The sequence below is a fragment of the Kryptolebias marmoratus genome, linkage group LG12, assembly GCF_001649575.2.
Source record: "Kryptolebias marmoratus isolate JLee-2015 linkage group LG12, ASM164957v2, whole genome shotgun sequence".
Classification (NCBI taxonomy): Eukaryota; Metazoa; Chordata; class Actinopteri; order Cyprinodontiformes; family Rivulidae; genus Kryptolebias; species Kryptolebias marmoratus.
The window spans coordinates 7,594,154-7,615,933 of NC_051441.1; the positions used below are offsets into that span (position 1 = coordinate 7,594,154).

The 21,780-nt window shown below is 38.3% G+C and overlaps 4 protein-coding genes across 10 annotated transcripts; 2 read left to right on the forward strand and 2 right to left on the reverse strand.

Annotated features, from left to right (window-relative positions):
- Positions 1 to 76: 76 nt before the first annotated feature.
- On the reverse strand, positions 77 to 2,056 carry p2ry11 (purinergic receptor P2Y11). Of its 2 annotated transcripts, none has more exons than XM_025008868.2 (2): positions 1,973 to 2,056; positions 77 to 1,373 (listed from the first exon to the last, which is right to left on the reverse strand). In XM_025008868.2, exon 2 carries the CDS (start codon positions 1,337 to 1,339, stop codon positions 404 to 406), a length of 936 nt encoding a protein of 311 aa, XP_024864636.1. In that variant the 5' UTR covers positions 1,340 to 1,373; positions 1,973 to 2,056; the 3' UTR covers positions 77 to 403. The 2 variants fall into 2 exon arrangements, with proteins under 2 accessions (XP_024864636.1, XP_024864637.1); XM_025008869.2 differs by having other exon boundaries at positions 77 to 1,376; positions 1,973 to 2,044.
- A 1,701-nt stretch (positions 2,057 to 3,757) lies between these two features.
- On the reverse strand, positions 3,758 to 7,887 carry ppan (peter pan homolog). Of its 2 annotated transcripts, none has more exons than XM_025008867.2 (12): positions 7,676 to 7,887; positions 7,241 to 7,411; positions 6,926 to 7,027; positions 6,781 to 6,831; positions 6,420 to 6,590; positions 6,144 to 6,220; positions 5,738 to 5,845; positions 5,288 to 5,411; positions 5,126 to 5,204; positions 4,820 to 4,934; positions 4,562 to 4,719; positions 3,758 to 4,488 (listed from the first exon to the last, which is right to left on the reverse strand). In XM_025008867.2, the coding sequence occupies exons 1-12, from the start codon at positions 7,688 to 7,690 to the stop codon at positions 4,076 to 4,078; spliced, it is 1,584 nt and encodes a 527-aa protein (XP_024864635.1). In that variant the 5' UTR covers positions 7,691 to 7,887; the 3' UTR covers positions 3,758 to 4,075. The 2 variants fall into 2 exon arrangements, with proteins under 2 accessions (XP_024864635.1, XP_024864634.1); XM_025008866.2 differs by having other exon boundaries at positions 4,805 to 4,934; positions 7,676 to 7,885.
- Positions 7,888 to 9,059: 1,172 nt separating this feature from the next.
- Positions 9,060 to 13,008, forward strand: angptl6 (angiopoietin-like 6). 3 transcript variants are annotated; one of them, XM_037978532.1, is made up of 8 exons: positions 9,060 to 9,314; positions 9,975 to 10,312; positions 10,376 to 10,459; positions 10,537 to 10,668; positions 10,757 to 10,946; positions 11,589 to 11,782; positions 12,176 to 12,446; positions 12,535 to 13,007. In XM_037978532.1, the coding sequence occupies exons 2-8, from the start codon at positions 10,007 to 10,009 to the stop codon at positions 12,717 to 12,719; spliced, it is 1,362 nt and encodes a 453-aa protein (XP_037834460.1). In that variant the 5' UTR covers positions 9,060 to 9,314; positions 9,975 to 10,006; the 3' UTR covers positions 12,720 to 13,007. The 3 variants fall into 3 exon arrangements, with proteins under 3 accessions (XP_037834460.1, XP_017284799.1, XP_037834461.1); XM_017429310.3 differs by having other exon boundaries at positions 9,975 to 10,459; XM_037978533.1 differs by lacking the exon at positions 9,060 to 9,314 and having other exon boundaries at positions 9,992 to 10,459; positions 12,535 to 13,008.
- Positions 13,009 to 13,084: 76 nt separating this feature from the next.
- On the forward strand, positions 13,085 to 20,621 carry icam5 (intercellular adhesion molecule 5). Of its 3 annotated transcripts, none has more exons than XM_017429305.3 (12): positions 13,085 to 13,315; positions 14,582 to 14,866; positions 14,977 to 15,282; positions 15,396 to 15,704; positions 16,764 to 17,072; positions 17,186 to 17,494; positions 17,600 to 17,854; positions 18,074 to 18,400; positions 18,573 to 18,809; positions 18,892 to 19,119; positions 19,810 to 20,073; positions 20,215 to 20,621. In XM_017429305.3, exons 1-12 carry the CDS (start codon positions 13,264 to 13,266, stop codon positions 20,415 to 20,417), a joined length of 3,084 nt encoding a protein of 1,027 aa, XP_017284794.1. In that variant the 5' UTR covers positions 13,085 to 13,263; the 3' UTR covers positions 20,418 to 20,621. The 3 variants fall into 3 exon arrangements, with proteins under 3 accessions (XP_017284794.1, XP_037834532.1, XP_024864620.1); XM_037978604.1 differs by having other exon boundaries at positions 17,186 to 17,492; positions 17,598 to 17,725; XM_025008852.2 differs by lacking the exons at positions 16,764 to 17,072; positions 17,186 to 17,494.
- The last annotated feature ends 1,159 nt before the right edge of the window (positions 20,622 to 21,780 follow it).

The following is a 21,780-nucleotide window of genomic DNA, read 5'->3' on the forward strand; positions in this document are numbered from 1 at the left end:
ACACATTTGGTGTGCAGCTGAGCAACAAGGTTAGGATCTTGTGTAAAATTTCAATGCCAAACAAAACAGAGGATGCTTTTTAGTGCCAGGGTAGAATATATTTTGGTCCGTAATAGGCATGGTTAAGAAAGGCAAAATATAAGAAGTAAAAATACATACAAAACAAACAAACAAACAAATTCTTATGTCTGGTTTTCCTGATGCGAGTCAGGTTGTAAACATGTTACAGACAGACAGATTTGTTCAAAGGTTGTCAGTACAGAACAGCAACGTCTGGCAGCTATAAAAACAAGAAGTGTGCAGGAGTTCTTTGCAGAGTAATATTAGCTTATTTGTTTGCTTTTTTTTTAGATTCAGAAAAAAGGATGTAGCTACTTTACACAAAAACCACCACGCAGGAGTTCTACTTCCTTACGGCTGCTTGAAATTTGTCCTCTTTGCTGTTTCCACAACATGCTACTCTAATGCTGTCGAACACAGCCATGTAGAGGATGGGATGGATGCACATGTTCAGCGTTGCCAGCCCCTTGGACACTTGATACATGTTGTAGACCCAACAGGCCTGACTGTAATTGTAGATTCTCCTATGAAAGTGAGCGATTTGAGAGACATGATAGGGCACAAAGGAGACAGCATACAGGACAATCGCTGTTAACACTAACAAGACAACCTTGCGTTTTTCAAGTGTTGTTATGTTGGCGTTTGGCCACACCACCCGAATCACCATACAATAAGAAGTGAAAGTCACCAAAAAGGGAACAAGGCACCCAAACACAGCGAGAAAATACCTGTAAATCAAGAAAGACATTGCATCATTCTTAGGATGGTAACAGAAGGACACACACAGAGTCTTGTTGTTGTAATCATGGTGACAAATGGAGGCGAATTTCAACATAGGGGAGGAGATGACCCCAACAATGACCCATATGATCATGCTGATGACTTTGGCATGAGCGGGCTCCATGTGGCAGCGAGCGAAGAAGGGCCAGACGAGGGCCACGCATCTGTTCACGCTTATGGCCATGATGAAGAAGATGCTCACGTACAGGTTGCACGTGAAGAGGAACTTCTCGATTTTACACGCAGCTTCACCGAACAGCCAGTGCTTCCCGAGTGAGTAGTAGGCAATCAGCAGAGGCAGGGTGAGGACATAGAGCAGGTCACTGACTGCCAGGTTACAGGACAGCACAACGCCGATGTGCCAATTTCTTTGTTCTTTGGTGAGCAGGAGCCACAGAGCAAACAGGTTTCCTGCCAAGGCCACCGCAAACTCCACGCCGTACACGGCTGGCAGCGCGCCAGTCTGAAACTTCTCACAGGCCGAGAAGTTGTCTGCCATTCTGCTTTCAGCTCAAAGTTTTGTTCCTGAGCAGCTGCTGAAACAGAAAATATACACTGAAACGACTATAAATAGGTTAACAATTAAAATTAAACCATTTAATTGGTGGCAACAATTTTGACAGCTTAAAGCACAGATTATTACACTGGGTAACACATTTCCCTTTTGTCTTGTTCCTGGGTTTAAACTATTATTTCCAAAGTTATTTACAACTAATATAAAGTGGGGGGGGGGGGATTGGTTCGCAAAACTTCACTTTCGTGGTTTGACAATGAATGTACAAATTTGTCCCTTTTCAATGTAATACCAGTTACTAGTGATTTTCAACTTTGCCAAAGTTGTAGTATTAAAAATTTAGTTTTCAAAGCACTGCAAATAAGTTTAAGCATTATAAGAAAGATAAATATTTTTTTGCCAAAGCCACAAAACAAAGTTGAAGAGGAATATTGGATATTTTCTACGTTTTTGCAATGAAAGGAGTTGCCAGGAACTAAAACTGTTAGTGTTGTTGTTAGATAAAAAGAGAGCTGCAGAAAGCATCAGTATTTTCTAATAGCTTAATTTATATATAGTATAAAATACAAGAATTTACTGGTCATGGAAATAAAAATAAAAACCAGATCTTCATCTTACCTAAAGGCAGACGTTCTGGTGTGCTGAGATGTCGAGGACTCAAACACAGAAGCCACTTCCTCATGCCCCTACGCATGTTGCAATCTTCAGCAGGAAAACTGTCATGACGTCAGTAGCATGCATCTGCAAATTATGCAATAAACAGAACTTTGTTTTCTTGGCAGAAATCATACACAAAAAACTATTTCTTAGAAAGGACACATTGTGCTATTTTTTTTTATTTTTTTTGCTGTTGTTCGTTTTTTAATGCTGTGTTTGAGAGGGTTAGGCACGATAAGAAAAGAGAAAAAAACAAAAAATGAGAGTAGAAAATACCTGAAAAGTTACAAATGCAGCTACTGCCCAGAATTCTCAATTTTGTAATAATCTGGGTAAAAAAAAGCCTACATTTGGATATTTTTATTAACAATAAGAAGTGTAAATAGCATCAAGATCAAAATAAGGAAAGCTAAAGTCAGTGGCTCATTATGGCCACTTCCTGACTAAAAATAAGAGGTTGCTTCAATGAAAAAGCATGAAAACACCCTTTTTGTTACAAATTAGTATTACAGACATTCTGACAGCCGCAGCCATCAGTTTCATCCTGTTTCATTTGTATACAAATGTGATTAAACAGTAATTACTGTAAACACTTTCTACAGAATCATAGAACAAAAATAAAAAGAAATTTTGTCTCTAATGAAATGTGAAATTCTCAAAACATCGCTCTGCTCTCATCAGGTCCTCTCAGCTGACGTGCAGTATTGTAAGCAGGGGTGGAAATTAAAATTATTTTACCAGCCACTCAAATATTTTACCAGCCACTATTTTTTGTTGTGACAAAAAGTAATTTCATATGATGATGATGATGGTGGAGGTGGGTGGAAGCAGTTGTGGTGCCCTACAAGCTGAACAACACCTCTTTCTGGACACTGCATGGAAATAAGTAGATTTTTCTCATTTTATTTTTTTTATTTTAAACCATTAAAAGATGCATATCTGTACATAAAAAAATCAGACAAGTAAAATTTATTTCTGTGGAGTGTTTTTGAAGTATTTTGTGCTTTTGTAAGTTTTTGTATGTAAGTTGTAATGTTTTTCAGACACTTGCTGCTTTTAATGCATAGATCTATTTGTGCTACCCGCTTATATTTAACAGGTCGGATATTCTGATGAAGGAAGTGATTTTTGTGGTTTTAGAAAGGTTTTTGTCGTGAATATAAATTGTTCCAATGCGATGCTAAGCATAACTCCTAAGCTCCCACTTTAGTATCCGATGATATTTAACATTAACATGAACCACTGTAGTTTTCGGTTTGTAAACATGACGGTAGCAGTTTTTGACGGGTAGCACCGACCGTTAGACATAGCTGTTTAGCCGTGCTACGNCATCATGGACAACAAGTCCTGTGAATTTGGAGACATTTGTTCTTTTTTTGCAAAAGTTACCAGGGGGAACCAAATATTTCAGCCGTCTGAAATAATCGGTTCCCCCTCTAAAACATGGGACAAAAATAATTTACCAAAAAGTCCTTAACTGTGTACAACAAGGCTATCATCTCCACCACTCTTATCTTTATTTTTACCACTTACCTTTTTACTAAGCAACTAATGCTCCTCTTCAGATCTTTATAGAGATGTTCACGAGGGCAACAATCAGTAAACAAATGATCAAGTTTGTTTTGAAATGGAAACATTTTTTATCAGAACCAGACTAACACAACAGGATACTCTCAACTTTCTAGTTGTGTTTCAAACACCAGATTCTGAATAAAAAGAGAAAAAAATAAAATAAATAAACACAAATTAATGACAACTTGCCACCATTACATTTATTTATGGCTCAAAAATGAAATAAAATTAAAATATTTGCAAACATTTGACTTTAAATGGCACAGATTTAAGGAACTTCAGTGCTGCAGAGCTTACTTATAAAAATGTTTACTTCTGTCCCAAAGTCAAAAACAAATGCTGACAACACAATTTAGTATCTTTTTAATGTATTTTAGTCTTATAAATTGTCTCACATCCTCCAGCAGGTTAATGTGAGCCAAAACGTGCTGCCATCTGCTGGTTGAACCAGGTACAGCACCCAAAGTCCAGGTAAGAGAGAAAATGCTGAGCTCATCTCTTTCCTTTCTTCTGTGTGAAGCCTTGATTTCTTCCTGCACTTTTCTTCTTGATACCAGACTTGTTTTTCTGGCCTGTAGATCGGAATGACTTGTCTTTGTTTTTCTTGTCACCAAACTTTTTCCCACCAAATTTATTCTCCCTCTCCCCGCCTTTCTTAAAGCCAAATACTTTTCCCGGGGGAAATTTTTTCTTTCCAAAAGTTTTCTCCCCCTCCTTAGATTTCTTCCACTCTTTTCCATGTCGGTCTTTTCCCATTTTGTCTCTGTTCTGTCCTCCTGCGCTTTTTCTTTTTGGCGATTTGGAAATCGTTTCTTTTGAGGATGTGGCAGGAGACAACCTCCTCTTCTTTACAGGTTTATTCGACTTTTCTGAGCGTCGTCTCTTCTTGGCACCCGGGAACATGTCTGCACATAAAACATTTTAGGTAAATGTAACTAAATACAACTTTAGGGTTTACAGTGCATGTTTTATGCTCACCTTCATCTGGCTCTTCCCCCACAGCCTGCCTGTAGTACTCCACATCATCATCAGATTCAACATCAGCAGCTTTATCGTCCTGATTCCCCGGGTCTTCCACCTCACTGTCCTCTTCAGCTTCAGCTTGTTTTCTCTTTATGCCTTCCAGGCTCTTTTTCCTGACAGAAGAAAATAAAAACTTTAAATGTTTACACATTAAGAGAAACACAAACAAGAAAACTAGTTATTCCAAGCCTAAATTACTTGTGCTCTTCTCGCCTCTCTTTCTTCTTAGCAATATTCTGCTCCTGTTGTTTTTGGCGTTCCCCTTTTTCTTTCATCTGGGACTCTTTTCTTTTTAAGATCTCCTGTATTTCTTCCTCCGTCTTGGATACTGTAGGCAACACACATAAAAATATTCCAGCTGAAGAACAGTTTGTGTCAGGTGTGCATAAAACTAAAAAAAACTCCAGATGAATCAGTAAGCGTTTACTTTTAGAGAGAAATCATACAAGTCACACAGCTTCTGTCATCATGTACACCTGAACATCAAGCAGAAATAAGTTAGAAATGCCATGTACTCACTCATGGAGTGGTAAAGAATGTTCCCTTCACCCATCCCCTCCTGAATCTTTATCAGCTGCAGAGTCATACGAGGACCAATCTGAGGACAACAGAATAAACACATTTAGCTGACACCCAAAAGGCCCTGATGCAGTAAATATAGAACCCCGCCTGCTCACGCACTTCGGTCAAACGGACAGCGCTCTGCTGGGACGCCATGTTGCCTCTTCCAGAGTAGACCTGTGGAAGTTCAGTTATGTTGTCTTCTCCATCTTGTTCAGCTTCACTTTCTGAAAGATTTGCTCCCCTGAGAGGTTAAGAACACATTTAATTAAAAAAAAGAGAAAATGGCTACAAATCAAAAGGTACTCATTGCAAACTCATGAAGATCAGTTAATTAGTGACTGGATGCAAACTACCATGTGGATTTGTTTACCCAGCTACGAAAACAGCCAAGTGAGTAAAAATGCATTTAATAAATCTGGCAAACTACTTGAGTAAACTATTACAGACTGTATCATTTATTATAGCTCAGAATAACCTTTTTTATGTTTAAATTCATAATTTGCAATGTGTAACTTTAAAATATCTATTTATCCTTTTTGTCCCCAGGCTGCACCACCTGAACCTTACTTCATCAGCAGCTCACTGATGTCCTCGAACCTGTTCATATCAGGCAACTTCTCCTGCATCAGCTTCTTTACTCCTCGGCTCATCCCGACAGGAACAACCTTCAGGCTGCTGCAGGTTAGACACACAATCACTTTAGTAATTCTGACAGAGAGCAAACAAACAACAACACAGAGTCAGTGTGAAATGGCCCATCGATGCGTTTACTTTGGACGTACATCATGAAACAATCAAGTCAGAGTCTGTCATCATCTGGACCCACTACTCCATACAACGAAGTTTCTAAAACTTAAGATCTACACCAAAATGTAATACAACTTAATTTTCATTCAGTTTACAACACAAAGCAGGTTCACATCCTAGTTCAGGGAAGCATACTGCGAAGAAAATCTGAAAATCGCTCACTTACTAATGTCGAAACTGTATTTCCTGGGTCTCTGGGTTGAAATGAAGCAGCACACACCTCTTGATGCTGTTGAGATTAACCTGAAAAACAAACAAAAAGTCTCAGTATACCTCAGAAAAGACAGCCGTCACTGTGCTTAACCAGTTAACCAAGATATCAGAAAGCGTTTACTTGTGCAAAATCTTCACACTAACTCAGAAGACTATACTTTCATCATGTCTGCAAGGTTTTTCATCTTGACTAACAATGTGACAAAAATATAAGCTTTTCTGAACATGCCTTTTGCACATTTATTGAAGGAAACATGTGTTGGAACATGGTGGCCATCAGTTTGACATGCATGCCATCCATTCCAAAGTTACTGAGGATGAGAAGTGGATGATGTATGAACTGCTGCTCGTGCATCCTGTGCTTCTTCAGAGTCGAGATCACATCTTTGATAAGAGAATACTGGGAAAACAAAACAAAAAAGTCTTTATAAAAAGTGGTGAAAAAAAATAAATTAAGGCTGATAATGGTGGCTTGGGAGCATCAGTGCGTTTACTTTAAAAAACATCACTTAACAATCAAATATTTAAATTTCATCACATGAACCCATCAGTTTTTAAACAAGCTTTGCTGGTGGTGTTAAATTTCTTACCTTAAGGACTTTGAAATAAAGCATGGGCCCTTTAGGAAGTCGAGCAACTCTCTGGATAAACAAGAAACAGATTGTTGGAATGAAAATAGTATGAACTTAACACACAATGTATATAAATGAGTCTTTTTTTAGTTAAAGATCCCACCATGTTGACACTATTGGGAGTTTTGCCGAAGATGATAAAGTGGGTCACCCCCAGTGGTCCTGCTACTGACACAAAATCTTTAAGGACATTCTTTTTCCGAATCTGGGTGAAAACAAACAAACAAACAAACACAGTGATGATTAGTGGGTGACTATGTTCCACAAGATGTATGCTTAAATATCTCAAGATTCAAAAAGTACACTTATCAGGCTATCTACAGGAACTAAATAATTTCACATGTCAAACCTGTATTTTTTTTTTTAAAGCAACTCAGTATGTTCCAGAAGCTACAGAAAGCCTGACGGACGGACGGACCTTCAGAGACTCTGCGGTGTACGGCTTCATGACTGCCCGCATGTCCATGACGAGCTGACCCACGTTCTTCCCAACCAGACCCCGGTGAAACACGAAGGAGTGGGGAACAGATCTGTAGGCCTCCTCTGCAACATGGTTGGCCTCTGCTCGGGCTTTCTTCTGATTTTTGGTCTAATTTAAACAAAACACAACCATTATCTCCGTTTAACAGACTTATTAATGATGCTAAGCTCAACATAAACTTAGCTACAGTGGCTAACTTTTGGGAATCTCAGGTTGAAGCAATCCTAACTTTACTGTCTACAACAGTATTGACTATTGTTCGGCAGCATATGCATCACCTGGGATAAGGTATCATGACCAAACAATACAGTATTTCACATTTTCGCCTACGTTTTCGTTGGTTAGCCGTTAGCTAACATGGGGCGCACTCACCTTTGATTTTCCCATTCTTTAACTCGTTGTAAGCCCGAAAAATGTCTTTAAGAAAGAACTCACAATAAACTTTATGAAAGTATATTTAAACTGAAAACAAAAGTTATTTTCATTGTTTTAGCAAAACGTATTTAACGGCTAATGTAAAATAGAAATTTCAAAGATGCCTCAGGTCCTTCCACATGGTACTTTCACAGTGTAACACACTAATAGGTCCGTGTTTCACAAACGCTTGTTGGTTCCGAGCTGATGTAGCCCTGCAGTATTTCTTTTTGACCACCAGAGGGGAGAAGACCGAAGAGTTTTCTTTTTGTTACAATTAAATTATTTTTATACATTTTAGTCTGTAGTTTAAATAAATATATTGGGATATGTAATGTATGACAATATAATAGTTTCTAAAACCATTTGTTAAACATTACAAATAACAAGAAAACATGAATAAATAACTAGAAAAAGAATACAAAAAAAATATTGTTCATGTTCAATCATTGATTCATTATGTATTTATTTTAGATCGTTCTGTCAAATGATCTAATTTAAAAACATGGTTGTTATCTTATCAACTACAAGTAAATATAAATTTCCAGATAATGTGAGAAGCTAGCTGTTTGAAGAAACTAAATTTACATGTTGTAACAAACTTTCAAGAAACAAAACAAAAATAAACAAAAATGCCAAACTGCCTTTTTTTTCTCCTTCAGTTTCTTACGATTGTCATCTTAAAAGATGATAATGTACACCAGGAAACATTTGCTTGTTGAAACAAAAAGTGATTGACTGAATGAGAAAAACTGTTTTGCTTGATTAAAATAAATTGCAGAACAAGCTCTTAGATGTCAATAGAAAAAAAGCAACTCGCCCAGTTGCTGTGAAACCACACACACCCACACACACACAACAGTTTTAGGAGTGGTCTTTCTAAAGTGACAAATGTGATCTTGTGTGTGAAATGACTTCAGCAGGTTTTTGTCAGTATGAGATAGTTCTATTTTAAGACATTTTATGCAACACTACTGTCCACTGGCTGTGTTTTCACGAGAGACATGTAAAATTCTGAGTTTAAATAATAAGCCATTCATGAAGTTCATGAACAACGCAGCAGCCCTCACTGACAGAGGTTAACTTAAGTTATCAGGAGTTTTCCCTATAAACGTTCCAATATTTTATTGTTATGTCTCTTAAATGTTTCTAATTAAACTACACTGGATCAATAAAGACTACAACTCTAATAAAATGTCTCAGAGACAGAATGAAGTCATATCTTTAGCACAACAACACACAGGTTCAGTTTTTTTGCAGGCTCTCAGGTTGACAGAGGAAGGAGGAGACATCCAGATTCAATACATAAACAACAAGTACTGGGAGGCGACATTGCTGGAATAGTTTGTTTTTAGCTGTCCCTCTTTTTTAGAGATCCTGAGAGAAAAACTCAGCACTGCAGCTCTTTCACAAACCCATTCATCTGTCTGACCCAGATCTAACTGCCTTCAGATTACATTAGAGGACAATTCAGAGCTTTTAATCTGGAGAAAGCTGCTCAGTTTCCAGTGTGAAAAAGTTGCATTTGATATATGAAGGTGCTGTGAGCTGCTGCTGCACATTGGAAACGGAACAAAGACATTCAGCATCGGCAACAGTAAGTTATGAACATTTCTAAACATGTTTTAATTCTTAAAGGAGTAATTAGTTATTGAAATCATTAGTTTACATATTATTCACCTCCTAAATCTCACAAACTCACAGGAACAGTTATTGTATTTTGCAAAAACATAAAATATATTTGACATTAATGTTACCAGTAGTTGTACTTTGTAAAGTCATATGTCAGTAATGCTCTGTTTACTGTCGCTCTTGGATTCATAGTTTTGTTAATTGTGAGTTGGAGGTGTTGATTCCGTCTGGTTTGTGTTAACTTTTCTTTCTTCATTGCTGACCTGCCAACTTCCAGCCAGGTGTGTATTTAAACTTTGCAAAGAAACATCCGGTGAACTGCCCGTCACCACAAAAAAACTTTTAAAAAAAAGTCAAATCAAGTCAGAGATGGTTGGGCTTTATTATCTTTTGCTGTTTAAAGGCGAAGGCAGACTATAATGTTGTGTTTGTGTGCCTATTTGTTGCCAAAATATCTCATGAACCACAGGACAGATTTTAATGAAACTTTCAGATAATTATTATTGGATGTATATTGACAACTCATTAACTTTTGGAGTCAATCCAAAATTTCTTCAAGGAATGCTAGGACCTCCTTTAATGTTTACAGCTGTAATGATTTTTGAATCATGTTTTTTTATTCCAGTACCAGGGTGTCCTTAGGTGTTTGAGAGCTTCATGGATTCAACACTGACAATAAGTTTAAGCCTTTTCCTCATACTGTGTGTGGACACATCAAAAGTTGGAGGACAGAAGGAGGGAGCTAAACAATCGTCACGTTCTTCAGATTCAAAAGCAGGCCGTTGCTCCTACACCTTCATTGTTCCACAGCAGAAACTGTCAGGAGCTCTGTGTTTGAACACTCCGTCCTCTTTGCCCAATGGCTCTGAGGTGGCAGCGCTGCGGGCGGAGCTCCAACAGCAGCAGGAACAGCTGGAGAAGCTCCAGCTCCAACTGGAGCAGACAGGATCTCTCGCCATAGAGGTAAGAGCGTTACGCAAAGAGAGCAACAGTATGAATTCTCGCATTGCCCAGCTCTATGCCCAGCTGCTGCAGGAAGTCATCCACAAGAAGGATCAGGCTTTGGAGCAGCAAAGGGTGGAAAGCCTCCTGCTCAATGCTACAACACAGGTGAGCGAAGAACCACACAGAATTCACATCCTAATCACTTACAAACTCATCCTTGCCTTTGCTGTGGGACAACTCAGGCACTGCAGGTGTCCAGTAATTACAGAGAACTGGAGAAGAAATATGGAGCCCTCACCTCCATGATGAGCCTCCAGAACCAGTTTATCAGCAAACTGGAGAAGCAGTGCCAGTGCAGGGATTCCAGATCTCAGGTAACCCTAACCCTAACCCTGCTCTTTATGTCTCACACGTTTGTTCAGAGGGAAAGAACCATTTGTTGTTCTGTGTTGGTGTGAACAGGTGATGACTGATCCAACAAAAAGCCAGTTGAATGAGCATCATAATTACAGCTCTGATGCCAACAAAATGACCAACGATGTTCAAAGAGACCAAAGTGCTGCCTCACCACTGCAAGAAAAAACAGGAGGAGTTTCCCTCGGGGCTCCAACCAATACGCCTTTTGTGAACTTACCTGTCACAAAATCTCCAGGTACTTCAGTGTCAAACATCTTAGTAGCACCTGATTAAACGCCCAACATGCATTTGTCAGCTCTGTCAGAGTTGTTTAACTGCTCAGATAAGCAGCAGAAGCTGACAGAGTCAGTGACCTGCTGGTAGAAGTCTTATCTTCTTGGGAAAGCCTAAACAATGTCAAAGTCAACTGCTCTTAAAGCACAGGCTCCATAATGAACAGCATGTGTGCAAGTATTGCAAAGTCTTTTAGAGTATAAAGAACTGAAACTGTCAGCAGAGACAAAATGATTCATCAGCCCTTCCTAAAATGTCTGATAAAAGAGCACAACCATATCAAGCTCATGAAAAAGTGGTTTTTATGGCAGCTCATTAGGCATTATCACTCAGTGTAGGAGGTATTCTGCTATGTATACATTTTGTCTACGCAGATTCCTGCTTGCCTTATCTTCTAAAAAACATTCCTTAGCTCCAGCTAGATATACTGAAGCTGCAGAACATCTTTGATCTTCTACATGTTAATGTGACTTTAAAACATGTCTTAAAACTGTCACCACTGAATTAAAATGTGTGTACAATCAGCATTTAAATGTTATGCATTTAAAGATGAAAGAAAGTACATTTTATCTGCATATTAGTGGCACATGTCCCCCTGGTTCAGGGCCGTGGCGGGACTGTCAGCATGTCCTGGACTCAGGCGAGACCACCAGTGGGATCTACCTGCTCCGCCCACTGAATACTAACCTCCTCCTGCAGGCCTGGTGTGAGCAGAGTCGTGATTTGGGAGGGTGGACTGTCATCCAGAGGAGACAGGATGGATCAGTTAACTTCTTCAGGACCTGGGAGCAGTACAAGGTGCATCTTTGAAGTTTGAAAAACCAGATACCTCTTACTTACCTGGTATATACTTGGTACTTAACTGGTACTTGCCAGGTACGTACCTACAGTAGCACATACCAAGTATGTACATGGTACTTATTGGGAATGTACCTGGGATCTACCAGGTATGTGCCTAGTACTTACCAGGTACCAACTTGGTATGGACCGGTTACATACCTGCTAGCAACAGGGACCTCACTGTATTATGAAGTGCCTTGTTACCTGCAGGCAACGTACCAGGTACATTGACATCTGGAAGAGTTTTAAGTATTCATTAGTTGCCCAACATTGCTCACCCATTTTCAGCTGTTTTAAAATTAGAAGGACTTTTACAAATCAGGACTAAACTTGAGCTTTGGTGTATTACAGCAAGGCTTTGGAAACCTGAATGGAGAGTACTGGCTCGGCCTGGAACACCTCTACTGGGTCACTAAACAGGCCAAATATAAGCTGCTAGTGGCTCTGGAGGACTGGCAGGGCAGGCATGTGTTTGCAGAATATGACAGCTTCCACTTGGAACCAGAAAGCGACTGGTACCGCCTGCGTTTGGGACAATACCACGGCAACGCAGGGGACTCCCTCTCATGGCACAACAACAAGGCCTTCACTACTCTGGATCGGGACAAGGACAGCTACACGGGTCTGCTCCTGCTCCTGCTCCAAAGCTCTATGTTCTGTGGTGACTTTAGACATTCATAACAATTTCTTCTCTTCTGTTGTGCTGTCAGGTAACTGTGCTCAGTACCAGAAAGGAGGCTGGTGGTACCACATGTGTGCCCACTCCAATCTGAACGGTGTGTGGTACCGAGGTGGACACTATCGAAGCATCTACCAGGATGGAGTCTACTGGGCTGAGTTCCATGGAGGGTCCTACTCTCTCAAAAAAGTTTCCATGATGATCAAACCCACATAACTGCATTATTGAACATAAAACAGAAACGCACAAACACATGTGGATGACACAGGAAATAATGGTAAAGATATAAACTATATCAAAGGTCTTCAGTGTCTCTGCATTTTAAATAAAATATGTAATAAACTATGTTTAAACTTGAAACCATTTGATTAAAGAAATTTAATTACCTGATAATGTACAAGTTTTATGGCCAAATTTATTGTTTCTCACTTTGTAAAGTAATTTCTATAAAGCTGTAATACAATACCACCATTTTCAACTGGTATGCAATGGGTTTTGAATAAATATTATTTCCAAGTTCACAGAATGGTGCATGGGTGGAGGGATGATCATCAACAGTTGCACCACAGTTTCCTGTTTCCTGTACATGAGGGCGTTCATTTTCCCCTAAAGTGTTCTTTATCTACCTTTATTGAATTAGCTGTCAGAGTCATTTGTAGAGCCAGATCTAAGCCAAGATCCAACTTATCTAGTTAGAAAGGTGAACATCCTCTATTCCTTTCTGATTTCCACCTCTCCCCCACCTGCATGCTGATCCAGCATGCTGCCTCTCAGGTTGCTGAGCCTTCTCCTGCTCTCATCGTCACTGTGTGGTGAGTGGAAATGATGCTCTATAAAAGCCTGATCATAAAAAAGTTTGTTTCATTTCGGGGTTAGGTTAGCATAACACAGGTTATTGAGATGTTGGCGGTGTTCCCTGCTTAGTTTCTGTTTCGATAGCTCCACATGTGTTGGGAGATTAAAATGAAACCAAAAAGACAAGATAATCTCAAATGAAAACTGTAACAAAATGAGTAAAATGTTGCAATTCAAAGCGGGAGTGGTAGGTGTTGTGAAGTCTGGGTAAAAAAAACAGCAGCTGAACGTGTAAATCAAGCTGGCTGAATAAACTGGGTGTGGCGTCTGGCTTTCCAAAGTATAATGATGGCTTAGCTGTTTGAGTATAGTCTTTGTGCAGCACAGATGGCTGTTAGACAGATATATGACTACGCCGTAAATGTTATTTCTTCAATTGTGAACGGAAACAGAAACTATCATCAACAACAAATGAGGAAGTATCAAACATGCTAGTAAAATGAATAGCCGCATCTTTTGGTAAATCCTTATTTTGAGAATCTTTTTTTTCTCCCTCCTACGAAAGGCAAAGGTGGACAATAATGTTATAGCCTATGCCTGTTAGCAAAAATATCTCATAAAGCACTGAACAAATTTTGCACAAAGTAATTATTGGCTGTACAACCCCAAGGGATTAACTTTTGGAATCAAGTCAATCCAAGATGGCTGCCACAGCCAACTGACCTTATCAAACACAAAAGTGGCTATACCTCAGTCAGTTTTACAGACATTGAGGTAAATTTAGCGTGGTTGTAGCTGAGAGTCATTCACAACAGAGTGTTGTTGATCTTGTGATATTGCATGAGATTGCACTGACATTAATGTCAAGGTTTCTTAATATAGGCCATCCTTTCTCAGCATAAGATGAACTTAGAATAGTGGTGGATAATATACATTCTAGGCCTTTAATTTATTCATAATTTATGCAAGATACACTAAAAAAGTCAAGTCCTTAACAACATTAATTATTACCAGTTTCTTAACATCTTTATTTAAATAGAGACAATAGTTACTTTTTGACCAATTACCTACAATCAAAGATTTATCAGTGTATATTTATTTATTTTAATTAAAACAATTTTTGTAAGTAAACTCTACATTAAGAAAAATAACAGTCCTTTGCCACTTGTTTCTCCAAACGTTATGAACATTGCAACATAAAATTGCTTCATCAGTGTCATGTATTTTCAATATATGCCACCAGAGTACAGCAAAGTCTGTTTTATGTTTTTTTTTGTCAACAGATGCAGGTGGCACATGCCCTCCCACACTCAATCTTCTCATTCTGGATAGTCCTGTGGTAATAACAGAATATGGAAAAAACACCCTCGTAAACTGCACCATGGAAGAAGAAGAAGATCTTAAAGAAATGACCCTAGTGTTAGGAAATGATACAGCTGAAAGTTCAGGTTATGAAAGTTTTGTTTTCATCAATACTAAACTGACTGACTGGAATGCAAAAGGAGAATGCAAAATAAAGCTAAACGAGTCTGTTGAATGCAGCCAAGAGATTGAAGTTATAGTGTACAGTAAGTATAATTTTACAATTTTTACAAAGCAAAGGAGAGAAAGATAAAACAAAAATATCAAATTTTACAAATTTAGCAACAATTTTTAAAAATGTATCCTGTTTTCACAGAAACCCCAGAGGTCTTTCTGTCAGTAAACTTGAAGGAGAAGGCAAATTACAAACTGCAGTGTGACGTCTTCAACGCTGCTCCTGTCCAAAATCTCACCATCAAGTGGTACAAAAACGATGAACAAATACATGCAAAGTCTTTCTCTGAAACAATCAGAACACCAGTAAATGAATCCAGCATGTTGGAAGTCAGCGTCAGCAGAGAGGCGAACGATGCTCAGTTTAGATGTGAAGCTCAGCTGGAACTTGGGCCATCAGGACCACTACTTCCTGTTGTTTCTCAAACACACACTCTCTCCGCACTCTGTAAGTCAACACCTGGTCTCTTTTATTTTGATATTTCAGACTGAAAATCACCTAATTTAGTGCATTTATTTTTTAGTCAGATGATCAGTAAAAATAAAGTGTTTCCTTTTCAGATCCTCCTGAGTTCATGTCGAATCACAGTGGTTCCATCACAGTACCTAAGGGTGATAATATCAGCCTGAGCTGTGAGGCTGATGGGATCCCTTCTCCTGAATATCAGTGGACAGTTGATGATGGTCAGGGCATATTGGACAACTCCAGTAAACTCAGTATAATTAAAGTTAACCGTAGTGCAACGTACAACTGCACAGCCACCAATGAGCTAGGATCTATAACTTTGAGTGTTAATGTTCATGTGTCAGAAGTGACCACAACAGCAGCTGCTGCAGCCACGCCCCGCCCTCTGACACCTGTACAACAAGGTATGCATCTACAGAACAGTGAAGTAGAGTTAGACAACACTTAAACATTGCCCTCTTCCAAATTACAGCAGTAATATTTTTGCCCTTGTGTGGTTTTGTGTGCCTATTTGTTACCAAACTATTTAATGAATTTAATGAACCACTGGACAGGCATTGTGCAGGATCTCTGCATAAAACCTTATCAGTTGTTGGAGTGTGTTTGTTTCCAAAACATCTAATGAACTACTGGATGGCCTTTAATAAAACTCTCAGAAAGTAATTATTGGATGTACATTTACAACTGAATAACTTTTAGTCAATCAAATACAAGATGGCCACCACACCTAATCCACATTAGTCAGCACAAAAATGGCTCTAACTCAGCAAATTTTACAGATACTGAAGTAAAATTTGATGTGGTAGTTGCTGAGACACATATTCTGAATGTGACATCTTATAATGTCACATAAGAGTTTGTGTTATTTTCAAGGTTGGACCAAAATAGCTAGACTTTGTCCTTTCTCAACATGAGAAAATAGCACAGACCTGACAGAGGACATGAAAGAAGCATAATCCTATAAATCTACTGTATGCTAAGTTTTCAACCAACAGCCTTTTTTGGAATAATTTTGTTGATGCTAAAATTCCTGTTTCAAGTCTCTCAAACTGTGTTGTTTTTGAAATTTTTCATAGATTCAACCACTGAAGAAGTTCTGTCTTTGTAATAAACTGCTAGTATCAAAATACCTAAAAATCCAAACTAACATCTGCTCTTTGCCAAGTTGTCTGTTATGTATAATAATGATAAAGGTCAAGAAATTAATTGACATAGCAATTAAAAAAGCATTTCTCTGAAAATGATTAGAAGCTGTAAAATGATTGAACTAGAGATCTTTAAAAAGTACACAATGTCCAGAGGGGAAAAAACCTCTAAAGCCTGATGAAATATTGCTTAGGACCACCTTAAAAGATTACAAGAAAGCCTGATCTTTGATAATGCATATACAATAAAGAAATAAAGGATGACTCAGGACTTTTACACAATGCATACTAACATTTTTTTTTATTATTCTGTTTTAGCTGAAACCCCAAAGGTCTTTCTGTCAGTAAACTTGAAGGAGAAGGCAAATTACAAACTGCAGTGTGACGTCTTCAACGCTGCTCCTGTCCAAAATCTCACCATCAAGTGGTACAAAAACGATGAACAAATACATGCAAAGTCTTTCTCTGAAACAATCAGAACACCAGTAAATGAATCCAGCATGTTGGAAGTCAGCGTCAGCAGAGAGGCGAACGATGCTCAGTTTAGATGTGAAGCTCAGCTGGAACTTGGGCCATCAGGACCACTACTTCCTGTTGTTTCTCAAACACACACTCTCTCCGCACTCTGTAAGTCAACACCTGGTCTCTTTTATTTTGATATTTCAGACTGAAAATCACCTAATTTAGTGCATTTATTTTTTAGTCAGATGATCAGTAAAAATAAAGTGTTTCCTTTTCAGATCCTCCTGAGTTCATGTCGAATCACAGTGGTTCCATCACAGTACCTAAGGGTGATAATATCAGCCTGAGCTGTGAGGCTGATGGGATCCCTTCTCCTGAATATCAGTGGACAGTTGATGATGGTCAGGGCATATTGGACAACTCCAGTAAACTCAGTATAATTAAAGTTAACCGTAGTGCAACGTACAACTGCACAGCCACCAATGAGCTAGGATCTATAACTTTGAGTGTTAATGTTCATGTGTCAGAAGTGACCACAACAGCAGCTGCTGCAGCCACGCCCCGCCCTCTGACACCTGTACAACAAGNCTTTCTTTCTTTCTTTCTTTCTTTCTTTCTTTCTTTCTTTCTTTCTTTCTTTCTTTCTTTCTTTCTTTCTTTCTTTCTTTCTTTCTTTCTTTCCTGACTGACAGTGTGCGATCTGACAACGACTCCCCCTGAAGTTGTTGTGAAATTTGGAGATCCAGTTCAAATTAACTGCAGCACATCTCGTGCAGACGTTGACGTTCTGGGCTGGGAGTCCTCAGTTGGTGGCAATAGTAAAAGAAATTATTCTCTTGTAACTTTAGAGATTAAGAAACTGGAAGATTGGAAATTTCAACCTTCCTGCTTTTCTACTCTAAATAATGGTAAACAGTGTATGGAAAATCCAGTCATCCATGTTTACAGTGAGTACAAATAATGTCTTATCCTCATGTGGATTATGCTATAAAATATAACACGATAATACGGTATTTTTTTAACATTTATTTACATAATTTGAAATAATGCCACTCTGTCAACTAGGTATTATATAAAGTTACAATTTTAGATACTAATGCTTCTTCAAAAGCCAGCAGCATCTTATTTATTTGACTTTTTTTCTTTTCTTTTTTTTTGTTTTACAGAGACTCCAGATTTTGTCTCAGTCTCTGCAGAGAGTCATAGACCGATAACAGATGGCTCAAAGTGTGAGCTGCGGTGTGACATCTACAACGTGGCTCCCGTGCACGGTCTCACAGTGAAGTGGTACAAGGACAATAAAACTGTGTTCACAGGCAACCTAAGCTCCTCCGATGTGACCCCACATAATTTATCGTCTAGCCTGTTTGCCACTTTTGATAAAAGTGACAATGGATCACTTTTCAGATGTGAGGTTGAGTTGCAGCTTGGATCCAAAGGACCAGAATTTGTCCCTTCTGCAGTCTCAGAACCTTACACTGCTGTTGTCCACTGTAAGTTTCATTATTATTAATTAATGCAAAGTTACCTTGGAATTACATTAGAACTTGAGCTGTAGCTGTATTGGCACCCATCAAATGTTTTTAGAAATTGTAAAAGTTACTTATTATTATTGTCATGCAAATTACCCAGTTTATATTAATTTATCTTTATTTTCATTTTTAGATCGACCCTTCATCAAAGACTGTCCACGCAACTTCACTGCTGAGGAAAACAAGTTCAGTGTGAATGATCTGTCTTGTACAACTGATGGGAACCCACCACCTGATGTTAAATGGTACCTTAATGGTGAACAGGTCAACACCAATAAGACACTGAGCTGGACTGACTCTGGAGTTTACACAGCTAAATTTACCAACAGTGAGGGGAATATTTCCACCTCTGTTTTTATCACAGTTGAATGTGAGTCCATAACACATCTTTCATATCACTACAATGTTGAAAAAAGACATATTCTGAAATAATTTTGGATGTATTTTTACAGACAGTCCCAGTTTGACTTGTGAGATGCACTACGAGGTAAAAGTAAATGAAAAACCAAAAACTTTGTGTGAACCAAAAGGACTACCTACCCCCAACATCGTCTGGTTTAAAAACGGAAAGGAGACGATTCTCCCAGAGCGCTGGTCAAAAAACAACAGTGGGAACTACTCACTTAAAGCACAGAACAAACATGGAGGAGCCGAACACAAGTTTTATCTTGATGTTTTGTGTAAGCTTTAACCTTTCTTGACAGAGTTTTAAACTAAGTTAATCTTATGCTGAGAAAAAACAGAGTTATAGACGTTTTGGTCAAACCTTATAGTTACTACATTAAATTTTAGCTCAACATCTGTAAAACTGACTGAGTTGTAGCCATTTTTGTGTTGGCTAATGTTGACTGGATATGGCGCTAATCTTGGATTGACTCCGAAAGTTAATCAGTTGTAGATGTGCATTCAACGATTGCTTAATGAAAGTTTCATTAAAATACATCTAATAGTTCATGAGATGTTTTGCTAACAGTGAACAGGGTTGACACCAAATAATTAAATGCAAATTTTGAACAACTCTAGGACAATCTGTTAGCAGTTTCAGCTCAATTACTGTACAACTGACTGAATTATCAGCATTTTTGAAGTTCATTTGGCTGTGGCAGCAACCGTCATGTTGACTCCAAAAGTTAATCAGTTGTAGATTTACATCCAATGATGACTTCTTTAACATTTTATTATAATAACTTATAATTTGTCCAGTTGTTCTGTCTGTATTTTGGCAACAGAGACAAACACATGCTCACTTTTGGCGGTAGGCCACACAATTAGTCTTGGTGCTTTTCTGATTGTAGACGCTAGTAATTTAAAACTAAAAATGATTTTTACAGAACATTATTTCTTCTAATTACAATTTATTTATTTAACAGATGCACCTGAGTTCAAGGAGAAAAACACCTCTAAGTACTTGATCCCAGGTGGAAATGTGACTTTTGGTTGCAGAGCTGAGGGAAACCCCAGCCCTGAGATCAAATGGAGCTTCAGGCGTGCAGACAACCTGAAGGAGACCACTGAGGGGCGCCAGAAGATCATTACAATCACAGGAGCCACGTCTACCAATGCGGGCTTTTACATCTGTGCTGCCACGAATAAAGTTGGGACTGTGACAAGAACTGTCACACTGGCAGAAAGAGGTATGAACATGGAAAACACTTTAACTGACTCTAACTAACTTTAACATGCTGCATTTGACAGAAAAATTCAAATAAAAACAAAGAAATCATCAGGAGGTATGAAGTATTGTCTCAATGTGTTTTTTTGTTTTTATTTTACAGATAAAACCAGTGGTTCCTTCATTTGGCTGGTAATTTTACTGGTCATCCTTATTGTCCTTGGGCTTTTATTCCTCTTTTTTTGCTACCGCAAGAAAAAATGTGGACAGTATACTTTTGTTTCAAGCACTGATAGATCATCTATTCCCATGACAGCAAACTCTGCTGCAGGGAAAACTTCAGCTGACATCAACAACAGCCTGTAGATGTATATATTTTAAAATAAACAGTAAGACAGACTTTTGTACAAAACATTTGACCAGATGTATTAATGTTGCACAATAGCTTAAGTTCTCATTTTATGTTTCAGTATAGTTTTTTGTATTCTTTATTTTGTATGAGTTTATCATGGTAAAACTCTAATATTGTTGGATTCTCATCTGTTGAATGTATAAAAACTTGAATTAGAAGTCCATGCACCAATATGATCTTTACTTTACTATGGCTGATGCCAGTCTTCAGAAATCGGGGCAGCCAATGGGTCATAAACAACACAGAATTATTATTTTGTCAACATGCATTTTTCATTTAACTATTAACTTAAATAAATGTATTTTAACAACACGTAGAAGAACTGGTACACTTAAAAATAATATACAGAAGAGCCTTTTCCCTTAAAACAAATCTAAATTGTGATCTATGGTAAGGTGGCTGTAGAAGCGTCCTCATTTTTCTGTGTGGTAATTAATTAGGTATGTACCATAAACTGTAAATAATAATTTGTCCTCTGACATGAACCCAGAAGCTGAAGCAGGAGTGGGACCAGCTTCCCTGTAGGCTGGTTCAGTACAAGTTGTAAATCTGGCCCCCTCCCTGTAAATGAATGAAACTAAAAACACATCTCAGATATTGTTAATTCCAGTAGTCCAGTAGAAGTTGGTCCCCCCACTGGCCTCTTATCCTCCTAAGCCCCAAGCTTTTATTGTTATTTTATTTAATTTCCCCTAGCTATATTGGATCTGTAGTACCTCATAGACATAAAAAACAAGCATTGTTTTTGAAAAATTGGTAGTCAAAAACTAAAAAATATATATTCTATTTAAAAATCGAAAGAAAAAACACCCAAAACGCTAGTTTCCTTCAATAAGGACAACTGGTCTAAGTTGAACAGGAGGAAATGTTGAGGAGCAGAAAGCCACATATTAGGATGCAGAGTTTCCAGAGGTTATAAGCATAAAATGTTTTCTAAATATAAATTTAGAAGAGAACAATTTCCAATAGGTTGAGTAGTGACTGTGCTGTTCACAATAAATAAAATCAACTATAAATAACTAAGTAGATTTATGTAGCTTAGAAGGTGATTCCCAAACTCCCATATTGCTGTATTTTTCAAACAACTTCCAGTATATACGACCACAACATAACAAGATTTATGAAATTCTGTTCTGGTTTCTGATTAACACTGACCCCCGTCTGGAGGTGCCCCCAGGCACAGACACTGGTTCCAAAACTACAACATGCCAGCTTCCTTAAACCAGTTCCTGCTGGCTTCAACTCCCAACAATGAGAGAAGGCAGGGACAATTGGAATATCAGAGCAATACGTCTGTATGTACAGGCATGGCTGATT